The following is a 15,439-nucleotide window of genomic DNA, read 5'->3' on the forward strand; positions in this document are numbered from 1 at the left end:
CCCGAGTCCTCCTCTACAGGGTTAGTTCTTCCAGCCAACTCTACCTGTAACTACATGATTGTTTTATCTGTTAAGTGGAATAATCACAGAAAGGAAACAAAACAGGAGAATGGGAGAAGAAAAACAAGAAACTCTTTTATTCCAGCAGCACTGCAGTTGCACTGAATTAACTGTAACATCATTAGTCACACCACTAGCATAATCTTTCAAGCCTTCTTTTGATGGATGAGTGCATCCTTGAATACATCCAACCCTATTTCATTTATATAACAGCTTAAATTTTCATCGATGCAGTTTAATTCCATTGCAATTGGTTTCCATATTTTGCATCTCAGTACCTGATGGTTTTGTATAAAAACAGAATTTTAAGGAGAAATTACCTCCTTAATTAATCTGTGGACTTCCTTTACTAGAAAAAGAAAAAGCAACTGGCCAGTGGCAATGATGTTCCAGAAGCAGGTAAAGCAGTTGGAGGGTTTGCATTTCTTTACCTGGCTTTCTTCCTTCCAGTAGATTTCCACCTCTCACTTTTTTCTTTATAACTTTTCACATATTTTTGCTATGTGGTCAAATACTTAAGGAGTTCTGAGAGATCAAAATAAGCAAACCAGCACTTGTTACAGGAATTTATGTGAGAAAATGACTACGCATTTCAAAAGTGCTACACAAAACACTGAGCTATTTGACATTTAACCAAGAGAAATACACTTAAAATACCCTCAAAAAAGTTAAAGCCTTTTGGTTGCTGACTCTATTCTATAACCATTTTGTCAAAAATGAACTCTGTTACAAGTTTCAATTCACAACACACCTTAGCCAATGAAACATTCATATTAAGACATGTCATAGGAAAGAATGTTGTAGATACTTCTAATCTTCATAAACTTTTAAGCCGATGAACATTTACACAAAAATCTACCATTATTAGACTTCAACTTGTTGCATGCAACAGAAAATTGTGCCTTCATTTATAGCTTTTACACATAAACAAATATCAAGCACTCGGTGAAGCAGTATAAGTTTTAAATGGGTATTTTAAAAATATGAAGATAATCTCAGGAATTAAGACTGCAATCACTTACAGGTTGCTATATTAACAACTGAAAAATTAATAAATAAGCCAGGTTTTTACCACCTCAGTGAGATCCTGAGCAACTATTCTTCATGCTTGGCAACAGATTTGCAAAGCATGAATCTAGAACTGGAGATTTCTGTTCTGCTCTAGAACATCACACACAATGAAGCATGCAAACATTTCAAGGAAGAGAAGTTGCATGGGGTTTTTTTCCCTTTACCTTTCTCTCCTTTCTATGCCAAACTCGCAGTGGATTTCTCCAATGGAAAAATAACTTCTCCACTGTTTTTCACAGATGTACCCTTTCTCAGCCTTAAAGTAGTTTAAAGCTATGACATCAATCAGTTAACTCCACTACGTACAGACAGAAAAAATCAATTTACCTGAATGCCATCAAGCAACTTGCTCATGCACCAGTAACTGTCAGCTTCTATGTTCTGCAGCACTTCTTCAGGCAGACTGGAAACATCAAAATTTTCCACTTCTTCTTCTTCTGTTTCAGGAAAAGAGACAGAAAGACAAGTTAACAAAGTGCACAGAATAAATAAAGCAAGAATGAGGAAAATAATTGAAAACAAAGACAGCCATCACTTATCTTCTAGTCAGAAACCAATGCACATTTACTTTAACAGGGACTAAATGAATCATTTATTGCTCAACTGTGTCATCTAATGGCTTTAAATGTTAATGAATACTTAATTTCTTGCAGACTGTAAAAATCTCAAATCATGCCTGGTTAACCAGAATTAATATATAATAAATTACTTTATTCTAAACATTTCACACCTGAAAAAGGATCAGAAGCACTTTGAGAGCCCTCAAGCTATGTATGAACAATTCCTGAAGATGACTGTTTGCACCATGCACAGAATGTGCAAATATGTTGGCAGTCTTCACAGAAGAAAAAGCCCTGAAAAATACTTCTCAAAACCACAGAATTTCATTTAGAAAGCAGAGTACAACTTTTCTGGGAGGATTTGTTTTTCAGGCAAGTATTTGGTATTAGAAGGCAATCAGACAAAAGAAAACAGATGATTGCCACTCCCCATCCCCCATAAACTCTGTTTTTGATATGTTACATTAACTTCTACTTTTTGATTCAAATGTAGTGTATGATGAATAAGGAGTTACACTGTGGGAGCACCCAAGAACTCTTTTAATAAAGATGACACAGCATCACAAAAGCCAAGTCTCAATCAAGCAAGTGCTCAGTGATGTCAATGGTTTCTGCTGCACCAATCCACCTTACCAAAGTAAGGTGGACTTTATTGTACACTTTATTGAGGAAGTTAAAAACTGACACTGAATATCCAAATGACCCTATTACACAATGCAAATGAAATTTTAAAATGCCATCCCTTTTGACAACAAGCTCCAACTAAGGAACATTTGATTGGCAGAATGCTATGCAAAACCATAATCTACATATTTATTAATTTATTTGGGTATGCACATAGAGGGCAACATGGAGCTTGACTGCTTTTCCCTTTAAAACTGCAGGGAAAAAGTGCAAAATGCTTCTTTTTTCTTCTTCTTCTTACTTAGATGAAGAAATAAACACACTAGAAAAGTTTTGAAAGACAAGGGATTCCAGGAAAAACGGAAACAAAATAATAACGGAATAATGGTCCCAAAAGTACAAAAGACTTTATTTGTGCTTGAGAACATAATTGCAATTTCTGGTTTTAAATAACTTAAATTTAATTTTCAGTGAGTGAAATCTGAATGGACAGTAATGTAAAGACTGAATAAAAGAATATGGCCAGAAATAGCAGGCCAGTGTGTGTGTAATATCCAGGCGAGAAAAGATCACAGCTTAAAACTTCCCAATTATGAAGTCTTACAGAAACATTTCTCATCTTCTTCAGTTTCCTGTGGAGATCTTTATCATGTTATCTATACAACTGTTAAAGACAAAAAATTGTTGCCTGGAGGAAAAATGTTGTAGCATGGAGTCTATGACATGTTGATCTGAATATGTGCATTGCTGTCAGCATGCTATTAGCTCTTCTTCACTCACTCCCAGGGTATGCTTCTGGAACTTCCTACCATGCAAAAACACTAACTTTTTCTAAACAGCTATAATTGGATCCACACAAAAAGGCAGCTATATAAGGATAAAATCAAAATTTTTTTAAAATATTGCTTACAGCTACTTACAGATTTAGTTCCCCAATGACAGCGAAAAGTAAACATGCTAAACAGCTTGCCTCCATTAAATGTAGGTTTTAATTCAAGATTAAGTCTAATGATGGATGATTTGATTGAAGGATGATTTTGACTGAAGTTGTTCAGAATGTTAAAATTAATTTCAAAACTTAGCTCTGTCTTTTAGATGTAATAGACTTCTTCTAAAGAGTGCTGGAATTTTACCTTTTCAGTACAGATCAGGGGTAAAAATACATGCAAACAACAAAAAGGTGGTTTGCATTCAGAACTTCTCTAAACCCATTACCAACACCAAAACTCAGTCTTTATAAAGTGTGAAAAAAATAATTATAACTTAATAGTTTTCATCCTTCATTGCACTAAGGAAGTTCCTACAAAAGATATCTCCACTAAATAAAGCACACATGCTCTCAAAGGATTTTTTAATGAAAAACATTTAACTGTATTACTAATGTTTTAACTGTAGCTTTTTATCTTGAAATTGTTTCTCAACACTCAGAATCAGCAAAACTCAGATGAATCCACTGGAGTGCGAGGGGATAAAATGGATGGCAGGGTAAAAAAAGCCTAGTGCTGAAGCCCAAAACAGACTGCAAGACCACCAATAAATTATGATTGCTCTTTACACACACAACATACAAAAAACTATATAAAAACATTAGATCAGTTAAAGAGTTGAACATTTTAAAATCAGGGGCTTTTTTAGCACTAATTTGTGTAAATGTAGAAAAAGCATTGCAATATATCTGAAGTCCAAATTGTGTATCTCTTGCAGCAGTGCAAGGAAACCATTCTGAGCACAGATGCTCAGGTGTTTCTTTGTATAAAGCTTACTTTGCTGCAATCTACTTCAGATATTGCATCTTCAGGCAGACCTAACAGAAAGGTTACTGCCCAAGTGTACAAAGTTATACACATATGATTCCAAGCAGAGGTGCAGAGTAGTATTTCCACAGCTAGATCTTACATATTCCACTCCAAACTCAGTTTTCAAAAAGCCTTATGAAACACCTATTCAGTCACTGCTGTGCTAAGGCAATGTTTTTCTTAGAAGATCAGGACATAATAGAGCATTTAAACGTAAATTCTTTCAGTAACGATTGCCTAATTAAATATGTATATTACCATATCAATATCTCCCATTGAAAAAGTCCTAGTTACATATTAATCTTGACAGAAATAGCTCTTTAGCTGTTAAGGATGAATCACCAAAGTAAAACCTTCCCTTTTCTTGGTGGTACTGCAGTCACAAAGGTAAAATTTTTTAAAAAAATTAATCATCTCATCAGTCCAAACTTAGGCAAATGTGACCTTACTGCATTTCAAATATTCCCCTATAACCAGTCATATTCTCACATACATGATATATTGACAACTTGTCTACTTTAACATTGCTAATAATCTTACATTTGTTTTCAGTTGATCTTCCACAATTTCCTCCAGATGCAATAGGAGGAAAGATAAATATATTTATACATCCATATAAGAATGATGTTTCAAACATTAATCATGATATTTTATTATAGGAATTCTCTAAATAATTTTACTGCACATGGTGGCTGTTACAATCTTGTGTGACCTGACAAGCACAGTAAATCATCCTGTTCAAAAACACCATAAAATTGATCACATGGACTGAACTTCTGTGCTCATCAAAATTAATGTACAACCATGCAAGTACTCTCAATTTGCTCTATCACAAAAGAGTAGATGCTTCATACACTTTTTCTTTAATTACAGATCCTGTAAGAAAGTAATCAGTAAATCATTCAGAGACTTCCTTAGTGGGCCCACATTGCTTGCCAGTAAGATCTTTTCTACCCAGGCTTTTTCTTGGCAAGATTTTAATGGCAATTATCTTTTCCTCCACACTAAATCCAGAATTTGCCCTTAATTCATATTCATAACCCACTGCACATATATACACAAAACCAGACCTGTTTTTAAGGATGGCAAATTTATTTGAAAAATGGACATCTCAGGTCATGTTGCAAATTAAAGACATTGGTTCTTCATAGGCTGCAGACGGAGATTACTGCTCCACAAGGCAGACAGGAGGAAGATGAAAAGGTCCACGACCAAAGCAGAGTACTAAGGAGAATTAAGTAAAACTAGTGGTACCAACAGGTCTTTGACTAACAGAACTAGCACAATGCCAAATACAGGACTGAGAACTTCTTCCACACAGGTGAGAAATAGGCCAGTAAATGCAGTTTGAAATGAGAAGGAAGAGTATAAACCACATTCTTCGGCATGATATTATTATGAAACAGGAGCCTTCAAAGCTTGTAAGATGGCAGCTCTTCTTAAAAATAGATTTCAGCAACAATGAACACAATGTTCTTCTCATAGTACTCACTTCAATATGTCTGCCACTGTCAACCAAAACAGCTTGCCAGGGAGAAGCTATGCATGTGACACCAAATTAAGGGACTCATAATTAGCAACCAGTACGCATGATGAGCACAGGATGCTGATGAATATTTTCTCAGAATGCCTCAGAAGGGAATTCCCTGAGAAATCCAAAAGGTGCTTGGAGAATAGGAAATTAAAGATTAAAAGGTTGAACATGTCTCCCACATTGCATTTTAATTAACTAGTTTGTGCTTTATCATTTAATGTTTTAAAGCATCAACACACATATCCACAAACACACAGAGACAAAACAGCAAGTGTGGGACAAGAGCAAACCACAGTGTTGTCGAAGTTTAAAGTAACCCCCAGGAACAATGGCCATCACTGTGTTCAGGTATGGGATTCATTAGAGAGTTATTTCAGAACTATCATTCTAGCATGGGAAAGGCCTTCAAAATGAATCTATAAACTAATGTCGTTTTGAAAAAGAAATATTTATTGGAGATGGAAAAAACTCAACTCCACTAAAGGCAACAACATATTTAAGAAGTAAAGAAATATTTAAAAGATAAAGGTATATGTATCTGCATATGCATGGGTGAACTTCAAAAGTACTGAAAATTATGTACTTATTTACTGAAACTATTAGAAACAAAAGAAAAGTCAAAAGAAGAAACTGTCTTGCATACTAATTACTTAGTAATAGAAGGCTGGCAAAGAGAACTCATTTGAACCATTTCATAAACAGCAGTGTGTTTAATACATGTCCTGGATAACTTAAAAAGCTCTGAGGTTCAACTCTTAACTTGGGTAAATATAAAAGTAATACAAATTATCCAAGAACTTGTATGTAAATATAAAAACTTCTAAAAATTCAGAAATTTAATTTTTCCTGTGGCTGAAGACTGAAAAAACTGCCACTGTCACATAAGCTCATCAGCCATTTACATATGACCACAATTCTGTGTAACTGTAACTTCGCTCACTCATGAAGTAATTTTTATTTGAGCCCATTAACGTCATTGAATGACATAACAAAGTAAGTTCTCAGAGGAAAATGGACAACAGAGGAAACAACTGTCCTTCAGTGACAACATCCCCACACATCTGTGGCAGTGGCAGTTTGCTGCAACCCACCCTGTGCAATATCCAGTTTTCAATTGGATATATATCAATTTACTTACCCAAAATTACATGCTTCCTTGTTTCGTAATCTCCCACAACTAATTCATTCTCAGCTAATAAGAAATCCACCTAACAAATTCCTTATTTACAACAGAAATTAAGTAACATCCATTATTTCTGCTTTTTAGCACAAACTGCAAATACTGAATTTGAAAAGGCATATTTGAAGAGAATGCACTCTACAGGAAATACTACTTCTTATACTGTTTAATTGCTGAATGCATTCCTTAACTGTCTTAATATGCTGTCATTTACACTTTCCTAAAGAAACTGCTACGCATGCTTCTGAGATAAAAAAAGCCACAAGGCTTGCTTTTTTCATCAAATTCAAACATATTTTTACATATTGTATAGGTACTTATTATCAAGATAAAGAAATAGGAAAAAAAGCCTGCTCTGTCTGTTCAAAAATAATAGTATGATCTCCAATTTTCTTCAACGTTACAGTAAGAAAGGTAGTCTTTAAATTTCAGTCATACTGCAGTAAATTTTTATGTCATAATTAACTAAAGATGCAACATGTAAATCAGTTCACAAATGTTTTTGATGAGAACACAATTCATAAGCCAATTTTTTTAAAGCACTAGGTTTTGTCAAAATGAATGTGCTATAAAAGCATTAAGTAGTTTCTGCTTTTATGAAACAATGCAATGAAAGCCTACAGAAGAAAAACTGTTTTGCAAGAAAACTTTTTTCCCCTTTTTTTTTGTTATTGTGCTTAAGTACATAATTTTTCACTTCTGCTTTAAAAATTTGTTTTCTATAGCTTAAAGTAAAAATTTAAAATATCAGATTTCTCAAATAAAAACAAGCAAAATACTCCCATGCTAATGAAAAACCCAGTGACTTCATTACCATGATTAAAACTATTTGCTTTTAAACTACAAGCAAAGCCAACTCAAATTGAAGTTTCTGCATGCAAACTTCTGATAAATTTATCTGTATTGGTTTGACATCTACAAATTATTAACTAACCATGTCTGTCATTGAAAATAAGATTAAAATTTTTTCTTACAACTCTTTTTAAAACATTGATCCAGCCAATCTGAAAATCTTTTCTTAGATCTTCAGCTCCTACTAGTCTATGCAACACGATTGCAATACTACACTTCTGGCATTTGTAAAGCATATTGTCATTGCTCAAGCAACTCTTTCTCTTTTAGCTTTTCTTCCCACAAGTTACTTTATAATAAACACACAAAGCTGTGATATTTGGATGTCAAAGCCACTTTTAATGGCATAAAAGCCATTAAAGTAATTTCCCAGTCTGTTGGAAAGCATGCTTGAGAAGACTTAGATCTGGAAGTATAACCACCTCTGTGCTGCTTCACTATAGAGAGATATCACTAATTATAACTATATGGAGATCATGGGGAGAGGAGAAATACGAATGCAGAAGCCAGAACTAAAATATGCTGCTCCCTTTGGAATGCACATCTCTCCCATAGCTATATTTATTGCAATTAACATCCTTCTTCACAATTCTTCCCTTTTTATACTGAAGAAATCTTTTGGTTTCTCTTCAATATAAGTTTACTGCTTCTACCACTATTCAAGATATTTTTTTCCATTTATTCCCATGGCCCAACATCTCCAGTCTGTAGTTTCCAATAAAATACTCTTCACTAATGTCTCATTACTTCCTCATAGTATGAGTCTATTAGTTTCTTAATTGCCTTCAAAAATTAGACAATATAAACCACAAAATGTATTTCAAATTTGAGAAATGCACTCTTTTTACATTAGCATTCATATTATAAAATTAATTTCACTTTTAAAATACTGAGACTGTGCACTAGGCATCATGAAATAGCATATCTTAGACAGATACATTTGAAAATTTAGAAACACATATATAGATGCAAAATAAACTTTAAAAGCAGATAATTAAAATCCACATCATCCTATGCAGTAAAAAAAGACTTTCATTGACAGATTTGTTTTAATATACACATGGGAACAAAAAAAAATTCTCCTCAAGTTCTTTTTAGTACACACCAGAGAAGATAAAAAACAAACTTGAATAATACAAAAAGACTGATTTAAAAGACAAATCTGAGTTAGCTGAAAACATCAAACACTTCAAATCAATAGAAATGCTAGACCTAATTTATTGATTCTGATTACTTATGACAGACATTTGATTAGTCCCATTTGACCTAAGATGATTTTTCATTAATTCAGAGATTTCTTCTATACATATCTTATAGCAAAAATTCAAAAGAACGCCTCTGATTTTGCCTCTAAGACAGGGTTTAGAAAGCTTCTTCACAAAAAATATCTAAGCAAAAACTCCACACAATCTCCTGCTATAAGGTAGTATTTTATAGGTTCCATCAGACCTCTCCCAGATTTTTTGCCAGACTTCCTGCACTGATATGATTGAAGAAATTTTTATTAGTAACTTTCAAGTTCCTACTTGGCTTTTCCTCTAAAGTGTAAAAACTACGACAGTTATCTAAAAAATGGGCTTTATACAGGTTGAACTTCCCAGCTCCTTTCCAAAAAAGTATCCACTTGAAATCACAGCTTTACAAAAAATAAATGGAGGGTGGGCCATGCACTGTAGTATGCTGATCAGTATTCTCAAGATACACTTCTATGGTATGACACGAAAGCATGCAATAAATATTTCAAACAAACAAACAAACAAACAAACATATTAAAATAAAAGCTAACCCAAAACACTGAAATCCACCTACAGAGGCTTCCACTTGCAATAATGGGGAGAGCAGTACAACAAATAACAAGAAGCTGCAAGTTTTAGGAAATATAATCCAATTCTATTTGCTCTAACATCGATAAGAAAACTCTAATGTTAGGAAGAATAGGAAGATTACAATAACCTCAAACCTACAAATTTAGTAAAAAAATTTTTATGAAATGGCAGTTGCCAATTTTTTCAGTTCCTATCTTTTGCCACCAAAAATTAAAAATTTTCATTTAATTCCCTATTTCACAGGAAAGCCAGTTATATACAGCTTTAAGAAAAGAATTTTCTTAGATTAATTTAATATAAAGAGTGGTACACCAAAGCTATTACTACCAGACATCAGAAATCAATAGGTCTGAAAAATCCTCTGTCCAACATTTATTTTAATCTTTGAGAAAGCAGGTGTTTGCTTCTTCCATAGTTGCTCTTAAGGGTTTTCTCCACAGCCAACCTTTCCTAATCCCTTCCGATATTTTTTTTAAAGCTTGTAAGTTACAGACCAAAAAAATGCAGCAACTGTTGCTACACTTCCAATGAAAATATGATAATTAGGTATGATAATGTTTTGAAACATTTATTTACATAGGGTAAAGTGACAGATTTCAGACTCAGAGCACAACTTCATATGTAGTTGCTACTCTGAAAAAAAGTTATATCCATTGTCCTTTCTTTGAAGATCACTTAAAAATTTTAAAAATTTCAAAGACTAATAGACCTTACAATTTCAGGCATTAAGGGAGGCTGGGGTTTTTTTGCTTTGTTTTAAACAGACACTCACAAGAGACTATGAGAAGTCTCAAAATACTGATTTTGTCTCACATACAAAGCTAAAAATAACAGGCAATTAGCAGTTGGATATACTTAAGATAATGTCTCTTTTTCACTTCTGACAGCTATTGTTAACAACAGCCAGAGAATTCTAACTTTAATTAGGCTTACTCTACTGCAAATAGATAGAAGCCTTTTTTTAAATTATCCACAAAAAAGTGAGTTCAATCACATTAATTTTTTCCTGAAAGATAGTGAAGCTGAGGTACATCCTACTTTGTCAACTAATACATCTTTATGATTTAAGTATCCAGGACTATTACTACTCAAAATATCTTCTTCAGTTTGATTACAGATATAATCACACCCACACTTTATTCAGGCTTGAGTATGTGCCAGTTCATAAGAACAAGAATTTTCATTTTGCATTTTGTGTGGTTATGTGTGTGAACAGATCTTCAAATTAATTTTGTTTCAGAGGAGGTCATGAAGGTTACTGGAGTTACTTTCTCCATTGCATTAATATGATATGACACTAAACACTTTGATTACTAAGAACTATAAATGTACTTAAAAAAAAAAAAAAAAGTAAGTTGATAGAAAACATGACAGAATTAACATTTTAGAAAGTCTACATATGAAAAGCAAAGGAAGGGGCAAAGCCCAAGTCTATTGGATATAAAAATGCACCCAACATTTCAGATGAACCATCCTTATTAGCTCTAGAATCTGACAGGATGTTAGAGAGTGAAATAAAAATTGAAACAGAGAGAACAACTGATTTTGGAAAACTGAACTGTCTACAGTGAGTCCGGGTCATTCAAGACAGTATTAGGAAGCAAAATAGAAAATCAGGTTGCCATATCCCAAATTTGTCATACTCCCTAACCTGCTAAGCAAAAAGTAAATGTAATTCACAAATCCTCATAATGAGCATGTGTTATTACATAGCTAAAGCAGTCTCAGTGCTACCTGGCACTAAACAGACTTTTGCTTCTCCCATACTCTTATCATACATACTCTTATCCCCACATGAGCACTCATATTCTTCTCTGATCTTCAAGATGAGTGTAGAAAGTTAAAATAATTCAGTTTATTACGGGCCTAGTTTCCAGCCAGTTTAACTGTGCCGAAGGAAAACCAATGCAGACCAAAAATAGAAGACAGGAATTCACATTTTGGGTTGGAAAAGAAAAAGCAAAGCCACCTGTTTTGACAGCAGGAAGCCCTGCTTCAGCTGTACCATCTAAGCACACAGCAAGTAAACCCTTTTCTGAACCACTAAACCTAATCTGGAAATACTCAAATATGTGGCTCCCATGTGAAGCTTAAAGAACAGAGAAATGAAGCTAGAACAGGCAGGGTACACCGACCTCTTGAAAGAACAAATGGGATCTGGAAGATTCTACAGCACATTAGAATCCAGTTCACACTGTACCAAGCCCTTACAGGAAATCAAACACATTAACAAGAAAAATACATGCAGCAATACAATACTACTACTCAACTACACTCTACAGTTACTTGTAGATATATGCTCAGCTGCTCATTGACACCTTCTCTCAAGGTTACTATGTTCTAAGATGTGCCATAATTGAGTTGGTGCAATTAGCCAAAACTCCACTACCTAAACTCACTAACTAAAGAAGCAAATCACCTAATTTTATCAAAGCCTATAGAAAGCATTTATGCAAACAGATTCACTCATATAGTTGATACTAAATGCCACCACAAACTTCCACAAGGTTTAGCAACTAGGGAAAAACAGTAAGCAATAAACTCTACCACAAGTCACACACAAACTGTGTATCTGAGTAAAGCTTAACTAAACGTAGGACTTTTATACTATTGTAACTGCATTGAAAAGAATCCTTAAATTTAATACTTATATAATTCTAAACCAGAACAAAGTGCCCACTACAGAATGAGTCCACTGCAACTAAAAAAGTAATATTCCAACAAGTAATGCTAAAAGACAGATGAATCTGCCCATGAAAATAAGTAAAATAAATATTCAAACACAAAATAAAAAGATCTAAATATTAATAGGAATTTATTTTTCACTGCTTCCTATCCATCAATTCTCTCCATTACATAAGTTCTGCCAACGTATTTGCCCTTCTACATTGCTCCCTTATTCCCAAACTCCTCATAAACTAAGCATGAGATGTCCTCTTAATACTATCCGTGTTTTTTTTAGCTCTGTTTGGAATATCTCCAAATATCTTGCTTTATGAACCAACCCTAGACAGTATATCATGGCAAGCACTGCTAGCTGACAAACAATTGAAAGAATTCAGTGCTAGTTATTTTCACATGGATTCTGCTGCTTATTTAAAGTGAACAAAAGGATGCAAAACAGTAAGGTTTCTTTATCCAATAGGCCTGAAAAACAACATTATATATTAATAAAGACAATTGCTCAGATATTTTGAATAATTCATTTTTTCTTAAGTGAGACATACATAAAAACAAATTAACAATTTAAAAATATAATCTGTCCAAGTGCTTCAAAAGCATGCTTTTTAAAGCACTAAAATTCAGGTCTGTACTCTTATTGTCTTTGTTTCTATGTAATTTACCTGAAGGAACTTTGGATTTTTTAAAAAAATTATGACTCAAAAATATTTAAATTAATGGAAAAAATTTCTTACTGCTTTCTCACTGCAGTCAGAATCAGTCCTGCCTCACAGCACAGAAATACCAAGTCTTCTGTGTGTGGACTCAACAGGTTTATGCTTAGTTCTGGACCTTTTCCATGGTGCCAAGGAGGAATTATCCATTTGTAAAACCAAATTCAAATACTGTATCTTATTCCTTACAGTTCTCCCTCTCTTCACCTACCTTGAAGCAAGTACAAAATACTTTCATTGATAATAGATTGCAACAGCAATAGGGAGAGAGTGGGGAAACATATCCCTAGACATTGAAAAGTGGATATCTCAAAGCAAGCTAAGATAACGATGAACAACTCCTATTCCATGTTACAGTTATATATTTATAACTGTATTACATATATAACTGTATATTCTCAGGTGTACATATACCAAGTGTTAAATAATATATGAAAGCAAAGACTAAAGCAAAGAAAACTGATGAATAAGTAAAAATATTCAGGCCACCGAGTGTCTGGTGTGAATTGCAGCTTTTTCAGAGGAATGCATATGACGTTTTCTGGACTTCAATAGGAGATGTAATTGGCTTTTCAGTACTTTCAAGTCTTAAATTCAACAGTTTTGTGTCAGATTTCTTCATTCTTTGCACACCCAAATCACACAGATAACAATACACTATTTAATTATCAAATAATATTTCATGGAATATTGCTCATGTTTATAATAACTTGAGTCAACTCTCCTGATGTCAAGAGTGTTGCTATAAAATCATGGAAATATTAAGAAACAGCACTGAAATATACCTTTGTACATGGAAACGACATTACCAGCAATTTGCATTAAGGAGAAAAAAAAAAAATCACCATGATTAAATGGAACTTGTGCTATGGAATTTTTGTTTGACAGAATAGTGATTTAAATTACTGTCAACAGTTTTTCATAAAAATTTACAAGGGTTTTTAAAAAAACAGTTATTTTCTTAATACTTTACAGCTTGCAGGAAAACATTAAAATATCAATTATGCTTTATGTCCCTGCTTTTATGCAAATTCATTTTGTGTTTCATAAATCATTTCCAAAAATGTGTAAATAAAAACATTTTAACACAATATTGTGCAAAACCTTTTATTTATTTATTTAAACAAAAAAACCATGAAAACAATAGAAGTTTACTACAAAGTTTAATGCCAAAATTAAAAGAAAAGTTGAAGAGCATACTACAATTGCAAATAAATGCTTTCAAACTGAAGAAATCTTTCATACTCCCAAACCTCAGTCCTGGGCAGACTTTCAGAATTTCTCCCCTGGTAAATCAGAAGACGGAGAAACTTGAAGGGCTGGGAAAATGAGAAGCATCCAGTTAATCCAGTTATAGCTCTTTGTTCTATTTTATAAAAACAATTTGCCATCCTTCACTTTCAGTCTCTTCTAAGTAACTACAAATATGTTACAACTTTTCCACTTTCTCTCTTCAAAACTTCCACGTACAAGTCCTATTCATAATTCTACAAGGACTAGGGAATCGGTAGAACTGAAAAATAAAGGTCTAGATATTTAGACAGTGGAATAAATTTCCTCAAATTAAATTATATACTGTAGCAATCAAGGCTTAAGCTCGGTCTTGTAAAGGAAATAATGCATGCTGAACAAAATTTTACCTTATAACCCTGTAAGTATGAAGAAAAGCAGTTCCCTAAAGTCAGTGGGTTAATACTCTTTGCTCTCTGGCTTGCTGTCACATCATTCAGAAATTCAGCTTTATGTACATTCCAAACAGATCTATTTATTCTGCAAAAATTACAACTCGCCTGAAAAACAAAATTTCTGCTTAACTAACAAGTTTTCATATTCTATAAACAAATACTGAGCAATTACCTCAGATATGGCCATGAAAAAATGCTCCAAAACCTCAATTATACAATGAAAATAACCATTTTTGATACAGTATTCAAACTCTGAGGAAAAACCCCAAAATTAATAATTTTCAATACAATTATTCACTGTTGAAAAGGGCGAAATAAAAACAAAGATGAGACTGCATACCAGTTACAAGGGCAGGAAGAGTTTCTGTAACATATGAGAGGGATTGGAAACAGCAGTAAACAAGGGAGTTATAAAGATATATATAAGAGAAGGCATTTTCAGGACCAAAGAACCTTTCTTTACTCATAGTAAAAGTTGTCTGGGAATAAATCCTATCCCATTTCCACTAGGATTTGGGCCTAGATTAATTATCTCATAAAGACATAGCAGTATCAATTTAAAAAACACTAGATAACAGAAGTTGCATTTAATGCCATCTACAAAAGGATTTAAGATGACAAGAAAAAATACTTACAAGGGTAAGATCTCTCTTCTCAAAGTTCTCAGTTCATGAGTTCTTGTAAGCATCAACTTGTTCCAGGTTCCTCTATTTCAAGAAGATTGCAGACAATATCTCAGTCGCCATTCCAGTCTTCAGCAGTCTCATTTTTCTTGTCATTCTTTATTCAACATTAAATGACCAAGTGCCACAATAGTTAATTTTCTGCCCTTGACTTCCTACTAACTTTCCCTTGA

At 33.5% G+C, this 15,439-nt stretch overlaps 1 protein-coding gene and 1 long non-coding RNA gene across 3 annotated transcripts in view; both read right to left on the reverse strand.

The window, feature by feature from the left end:
• The window catches only part of TBC1D22A (TBC1 domain family member 22A), a 140,025-nt gene that overhangs the window by 88,843 nt on the left and 35,743 nt on the right, over nucleotides 1-15,439 (reverse strand). For both annotated transcript variants that reach the window (XM_014868950.2, XM_088165782.1), the window contains exon 9: nucleotides 1,459-1,568. In XM_014868950.2, coding sequence (XP_014724436.2) covers nucleotides 1,459-1,568 — 110 coding nt within the window. The remainder of the gene's footprint in view (nucleotides 1-1,458; nucleotides 1,569-15,439) is intronic.
• LOC148223730 (uncharacterized) lies at nucleotides 13,992-14,672 on the reverse strand. The gene is made up of 2 exons (XR_015804066.1): nucleotides 14,539-14,672; nucleotides 13,992-14,217 (listed from the first exon to the last, which is right to left on the reverse strand). It is a non-coding gene; the product is annotated as an uncharacterized LOC148223730 (long non-coding RNA).

The sequence above is a fragment of the Sturnus vulgaris genome, chromosome 5, assembly GCF_052056855.1.
Source record: "Sturnus vulgaris isolate bStuVul1 chromosome 5, bStuVul1.hap1, whole genome shotgun sequence".
Classification (NCBI taxonomy): domain Eukaryota; kingdom Metazoa; phylum Chordata; class Aves; order Passeriformes; family Sturnidae; genus Sturnus; species Sturnus vulgaris.